General features: G+C 41.3%; 1 protein-coding gene across 1 annotated transcript in view; it reads left to right on the top strand.

Annotated features, from left to right (window-relative positions):
• LOC107657193 (long-chain-fatty-acid--CoA ligase 6-like) overlaps positions 1–6,282 on the top strand; it is a gene marked incomplete at its 5' end in the record, with an annotated part of 15,747 nt that extends 9,465 nt beyond the window's left edge. Inside the window, 9 exons of the mRNA XM_016445218.1 lie at positions 674–808; positions 885–980; positions 1,054–1,126; positions 2,715–2,803; positions 3,688–3,804; positions 3,897–4,040; positions 4,121–4,222; positions 4,313–4,384; positions 5,505–6,282. Of these exons, the coding sequence (XP_016300704.1) occupies positions 674–808; positions 885–980; positions 1,054–1,126; positions 2,715–2,803; positions 3,688–3,804; positions 3,897–4,040; positions 4,121–4,222; positions 4,313–4,384; positions 5,505–5,645 (969 nt within the window). The remainder of the gene's footprint in view (positions 1–673; positions 809–884; positions 981–1,053; positions 1,127–2,714; positions 2,804–3,687; positions 3,805–3,896; positions 4,041–4,120; positions 4,223–4,312; positions 4,385–5,504) is intronic.
• Between the last annotated feature and the right edge of the window lie 959 nt (positions 6,283–7,241).

Below are 7,241 nucleotides of genomic sequence, written 5' to 3'. Positions count from 1 at the left end.
TGTGTGTGTGTGTGTGTGTGTGTGTGTGTGTTCTGGTATATATGGTTTATGAGGACACAAATGTGTATAATGACACGAGTATTACAACGTAAACATGGTTTATGCTGTTTACACTTCCTGTGTCCCCGTAAACCAAAAGGCTTTAGAAACAAAATAAACTGTGTGTGGTTTTAGAATCTAAAAATGGCTGTAGTTTTGTGTGAGGGGTAGGTTTAGGTGTAGGGTTAGTGTAAGGGGATAGAAAACAGAGTTTGGACAGTAGAAAATGCTCTGGTTACTAAAGTAACCTCGGTTCCCTGAGACAAGGGAGTGAGCGTTGTGTTAAGGGTGCTCATGGGAAACTCCTGTTAACTCTGATACTGAAGCCTGATTTGTTCATGTTTGTGTAGCTGGACGAACAGCTGGCGTTCATGTAATGAGGGCTGCTATAAAGCATGAGCCAAATATGAGACCCTCTCCACTAATCTAGGGAATTAGACAGTGACAGGGGCTGTAAGTCGGCCGACGGGAGCGGCTCAAAGAGAGGACTATGGATGAGTCCCAGGTCACACTCAGCACAGTATGAGGACGAGGCGGATGCAGCTCTGATGCAGTGGTGGTTTACCTTGAGATGAAAGCTCACATTTGTGTGCGTCATACTACATCCAGCACATCTGTCTCTGTTGTCGCTCAGATCTTCAGTCGGGCCAAAACCTCGGTCAAGCGCTGGCTGCTGAACTTCGCGGCTCAGAGGAAAGGGCTGGAGGTGCGCCGCGGCGTGATCCGCAGCGACAGCGTCTGGGACAAGATCTTCTTCCACAAGATCCAGGTGCGTGACGCAGCTCCAGTGAGACATGAAGCTGCGGCCGTGCTGATGTGTGACCGCTCGTCTGATCTCCTCACAGGCCAGTCTGGGGGGCAGGTTACGGATGATCATCACCGGAGCGGCTCCCGCATCTGCGACCGTGCTGGACTTCCTGAGAGCGGCGCTGGGCTGTCAGGTGAGACCCGCCGGCTGTAGCTGCTGCTGCTTAGCGTTAGTGTTTCCTCACGCGGCCGCTGCTCTGTGTGCAGGTGTACGAGGCGTATGGTCAGACGGAGTGCACCGCTGGATGCACCTACACCACACCTGGAGACTGGACGGCCGGTGAGACTCCAGACGCAGCACAGCTTTCATGAACTCCGGCGCATTTAAACAACATTTTTTATATCGGTCTAATCACAGCTTGGTTCTGTTTTGTTCAGTTTGTCTAAAAGCAAATAACACTCCTCAAAGAAAAAAACTATTAAACTAAATATTATTATTACACACACTGGATCACTTTACTGACCGCACAAGCTAGACTGTAAATACTGCTAACTCAAAGAGCTATTTTTAACTGATAAACATAGTTTTGTTGGTATAAATTGATTTATATAGGTTGGTTCAGTGATACATAATATTTATAACTTGGGAAAAACAAAACAAAAACAGGTCATTTAGATGTTAATAAATTAGTAAAACCAAATGAATAAAACCCACAATACACTGAAAAAATGCCTAAAAATTATAATTTTTAACAATTTTAAAAATGTTTCTGATGTTGTTTTGTTGGCACAAGACAGAAAATATGATGCATATTTTAAAAGGCCATCACAATACACACTAAGGTCTAGAAGTTGCCTTTATTAACAGTAAGTAATCTAAATTAAGCACTGACTAACAAAATATGTTTTATTAATATTAAATACAATTTTAAGGTTTAAACGAAACCAGGAACTAATGTAACAGATTGGAGTATGGTTTATTTCAGTGTGGTGTGATTATAAGGTTTAACAAAAACCATAAGGAAGACAAATGTGCACTCATCTGACTGCAGTCTGAGTGTTTGTTTGAGTTCAGCTCAGATCAGAAATACGCCTTTAATAATCAAGATTATATCCTCCAAAGACTGACGCGGTGTGCATTCAGTCCAGCTGAATACTGTGCAGCAGAATGAAGTAATTGTGAGACACATGTTTCAGAGTCTGTGCCAGCAAACACACAACTGTACGGAAAGCTCTCCCTCTTCTGGCTGGTTTCTACAGAACACTTCATTTGAGTTTTGCTCTCAGTAGTGACGTCATGTACAGTCAGTCCACTGTGCTCTTCAGTCATTATCTCCTTTAAACAGTCGTTTGCAGAATCATCTGTAACACACACTGTATTTATGCCTGTTGAGAACAGATGAAATACAGCAGATCATACATGATATCACTCTTTGGCTCGGGGATTGTTTTATATTTTAAAACAGAGGAGCGTGTAAAGAGTTTTCAGTAGTAGGCTAATATAGAAACACAGTCATTTTACATTTCTGTATTGAAATGTTTGTACAGGTTTGTCTCCGTGTTCATCCATGCTGTAAAGATTCTGCTGAAACATGCTAGTGTGCTAATGTCACGTGTTGCTATAGACCGCACACGGCGAAGGAGTAGAACCAACAAAGAGTTTCTTTTAATAATAAATCCACAAGAAAGAAAACGCTGGAGAATAACATGAAATCTACCAGACAAAGGCTTAAATAAGAAATCAGGGCAATCAGGGAGAAACAGAACAGGTGTGGAGATAATTAACAGCCGAGGAAACAGATTAACAAGAGAACACAGAAACTGAACCAAAACAGAACTAAACATGAGAGCTAAAGCGTGTCATTAGCTAACTGTGATGAAGTTATGCAGGTGTTTTGTCCACGTTCTCCTCCTGTTTGTTTCTGCAGGTCATGTAGGCGCTCCGCTGCCCTGTAATCTCATTAAACTGCTGGATGTGGCTGAGAAGAACTACTTTGCTGCTAAAGGAGAGGGAGAGGTTAGTTAACACTGTCTGAGCAAACAGAAATCATCTCAAAAGCTACTTCACACGACGGAAAGAGAAAAGTAGAAATCTACTTACATTTGCAGAAATGTGTTCTCAGTATTCATGCTGATTTTGTACATTTAAAAAAAAACTAAATTACTCTAAAATGTCATGTGTTATAAGCACGATGTAAATAGTAATTTCATAAACCCTGCATACATGTGAGTGTCCATAATAATCTATTTCAAAGGGTAAAAATATTGATTTTCATATATAGTGAAATTCTGAACCGTAAATATTGTGTTTTCCTGGAGATCCTGTCAGAATATGCGAAATACAACAGTTTCTCTCTCTTTTAAATGACATGCTGTTCTGGAATACTTCAAGAATCAAGTCATTTTAATTTGAATAGCGCTCTTCATGATGCACAATGTTTGAGAGCAGATTCACAGATGCACAGTGGTATGAAAGAAACAGTTCAGCTAAACATGAACATGAGCTGAAACTGTGCCCCAGTTCATCCCAGATCAGGATGAGTTTGTTTCTTCATCAGGTTTGGAGTGGATTATTGTGATGTTTTTATCAGCTGTTTGGACTCTCATTCTGACGGCACCCATTCACTGCAGAGCATCCATTGCCGAGACGTTTCTACAGACCTGATGAAGAAACAAACTCATCCTGATCTGGGATGGCCTGAGAGTGAGCAGATTTACAGCACATGTTCATGTTTGGCTGAACTATAGCTTTCATGCCACTATGCATCAGTCTTTAAGTGGCGACTGTGACAAAGAACGAAAAAACTCCATATGATGGTCTCCGTAAGAGATCTGCAAGTTTTCATTCACCAAACAAACTAATAACACTCAAAATAAAACATCTCCCATATTGTTTCTCAGATTTGTGTGAAAGGCCCAAACGTCTTCAAGGGCTATCTGAAGGATCCTGTGAGGACGGCTGAGACGCTGGATGCAGACGGATGGCTTCACACGGGAGACATTGGCAAGTGGCTGCCGGTACGTCTGCCTTTATATGAAGACCATGATGAACGCCACTAAATATCTGTACTCTGTGTCAACATGTTGTGATGTCATGATCTTTCCATCAGAACGGCACGCTGAAGATCATCGACAGGAAGAAGCACATCTTCAAGTTAGCTCAAGGTGAATATATTTCCCCGGAGAAGATCGAGAGCATCTACATCCGCAGCGAGCCCGTGTCTCAGCTCTACGTCCACGGAGACAGCCTGCAGGTCAGTGGCTCACGTTATTAGCGCGTCACGCGAGTTAGCAGCGCTGCCGGTTCATAACACCTGACTGATTGTGTGTGCAGTCGTGTCTGGTGGGAATCATCGTCCTGGATCCGGAGGTCTTACCCTCGTGGGCTCAGAAGAAAGGCTTCGAGGGATGCTTTGACGAGCTGTGTGGAAATAAAGTAAGGCTCACCCTGAGCACATGTGGCACAGATGTGCTGCTTTCACCACGCTAGCGGTTGTTGACCACTGTCTCTGTTTCACATCTGAAGGAGCTTAAGAAAGCCGTTCTGGATGACATGGTGCGCTTGGGAAAAGCTAGTGGCCTCCATTCATTCGAACAGGTGCGTTTGCAACACAGGCCATCGACACGACAGTGTGGTTACTGTTGACTAAACACTCTTTGGTGTGGAAATAACTGACCTGTCATGTTGTATTTCCGCACTATTGCTAAATTAGATTTCCTTTTGAGTTTAAGATGAAGTGTGTCATTGCTGCAGCAGACTAATGAGTGCTTTCAACCAGAGGCCTGTTCTTTATAAAACATCTGAGATGCTGTGACGCGCCACATCTTCTAATCGTGATCATTCCTCTCTGGCTGATGTGGTTCTTCAAACGCATTTCATATGATAATAATTTGATTAAATCATCTGAGATTACTGCGCATTCTTGTGTTCAATGGAAAGAGCGAATTTATTGATTCTCAAAACCATGATCAGCAAAGCAATGGCAAGACAGAGGTGTAACGACATCAATAATTGGGCAAAAGTCATATAAACACACACATGTACTCGTCTAAATTGGGACATTGCATCAAATTCCTGGACTTCCATTGTTTTTATACAGAGCTATAAATATTATAATTTAACCCTAAACCATACACTTACCCAAACAGAAAACTTTCTGCATTTGTAAAACTTTTAAAAACTTGATTTACTTTATACCATACAAACGAAGATGTCCCCCAATAGGAAGTTTTGGGAGATTTTGTCTGGTTTAAATCACAAATTTGTCGCCGAAATATGGTTAAGTACACAGCAAAAATCATTTAAAATAAATGAAATGTAACTGAAACTGGTGTCTGTGTTCACTGTTATTATTATTATATTATGCTCGATCCAGTGTAGTTATTATGGCCCAAAACAAGCAGATTGCAGTTCGGTGCCAGAAGTTGCACAGAACGTTATGCTTCACATTTAAAACAGTCAACAATGACATGCCTACACTCTTAAAAATAAAGTTTTTCACAGCAGTGTCACAGAAGAAGAATATTTGGTTCCCCCAAAAAAACTCTTAGCGAACAATTCTTAAAATAACTACTTTTTTCTTAGTGTGAAGATTTTAATAATCTAAAGAACCATTTTCTGTGGATATTAAAGGTTCTTGATGGAACCTTCAACACAGTGTGCATGTAGAGTCCTGCTTGATTTAATAATCCACAATGATTTCTTTGACTCCTGACAGGTTAAAGACATCCACATCCATAAAGAAATGTTCTCCATACAAAACGGATTGCTGACCCCCACTTTAAAAGCCAAGAGACCGGAGCTGAAGGAGTATTTCAGCAGGGCAATCGAGCAGCTGTACAGCAACATCTCCATGTGATCGCTCGTCTCCAGCAGATGAGGACCGCCCATCATTCCTTCACTATTTGTTCTTCTTCGTTGAAAACTAGCTGGCACTAAACGCTCCGAACGAGCCACGGGCGCCGAGACCGAGCATGAGCTTTACTCGCTGTAAGAGTATTTAAACGAGTAATTCCCCTTTGGCTGTGAATGTCAACAGTTGGTGTGCCTTTAGAAATGTGGCAGAGCTGCAACCAAATCGAGTCGTCCTCCAAAAGCAGAAGCGGTTCCAGCTAGCATGCATGCTTCATTCGTTCTCCGGTGGGCAGAGGAGGTCAAAGGTCACCCTTGTCCGTTCACCTTTCCTTTAGCGGTCTGAAGGGAATTCGATTGGCAAAGCCAGCACATTTCCAGCTAAAAGCCATGCATGCTGTGTGCCGGCGTTCCAGCATTGACATTCCCAGGCCCTTGAGACATTTTGCATACAAACCTCCTGCACAACAGTCACTATAAGATGCTAGTCTGTGTAGTAAAGGTCTTCAGATGTGTGCGAGCACGTCGTACAGTCTTGGGCCGACTCGATGGACCAACTAGCTTTTCAGTTCCTTTCCGTCCCAAAGTATTTCAATAGTAGCGTACTTGTTGAAGAAATCTAGATGTGAAACTATTTAAGCAACGGTTTGAAGTGTAGAGAAACCAATAAGATTTGAATCTGCTCTTGAATGATATCAGAACTTTATCTTTGTATTTCATGAGGGGTTATGAATGGGGACGAATCCGCAGAGATGTTCATTTATTCTCGGTTACTTTAGCTTTCATTTTATGGCTTTTAAACATGATGTATTTCACCTGCCCCCTTTCAGTCTGCCTGTTCGGCCTCTATTGTGTTTTTGTCTGTTAGCTAGAAAGTTGTTGACTTAGCTAATTTAACGATCAGGGTTGTTCCGTTACTCGTTTATTTATTGCTATTGCGATCAGAGGTTATTCTCCATTGGATGCTCTTTATGCTTACAGATCAACACAAGTGTACATTCCTCCTAATTTCGGTCAGACTGAAGAGCAATGCCCAACGTCTGTCTTCACATCATTACGATGTCTTCAGAGTCTCTCAGTCAAACAGCTATTAGACAGTCAGAACGTGTGAGCCTTACATATTTTGCATTATATTAAAATTTGAAGAAAAAAAAGCAAGCTTTTTTTCCACGGTTTTGACCAACAGTTTGTTGTTTGTGTTTTGGTTACTGAATCCGTTCACTTGCATTTTTTCCTGATAATAAAGTCTTATATGCGCATGTACATCTCTGCATATACACAAAAATAGTGATGAGCGTGTGCAAAACATGTAAAAATAAAGAAAAATTCTTTGTAGTTCTATTGGTCTATATGTGAAGCCTCCTCGTTCAAATCAGAGAAATATGACACAATTGAATATATTGATCTGACCGTTCAAACGCTTTGCTATTTTGTGACAGAAGCTTCCACACTGTAACAGAATGACAGTGACAGAACAAAAAAACACAGATAATTAAAAATAAATAAAAAATAGAACAAGTAAATAAGGAATAAAAAAATACAAATCGACAATTGTATGTACATGTAAACCACTTTACATAAAGCATTATCATCATGAGCAGGA

This window comes from Sinocyclocheilus anshuiensis, unplaced genomic scaffold (genome assembly GCF_001515605.1).
Source record: "Sinocyclocheilus anshuiensis isolate Anshui unplaced genomic scaffold, SAMN03320099.WGS_v1.1 scaffold4098, whole genome shotgun sequence".
Lineage (NCBI taxonomy): Eukaryota > Metazoa > Chordata > Actinopteri > Cypriniformes > Cyprinidae > Sinocyclocheilus > Sinocyclocheilus anshuiensis.
The sequence above is the reverse complement of the archived record's forward strand: the minus strand, read 5'-3'. Positions and strand labels throughout refer to the sequence as shown.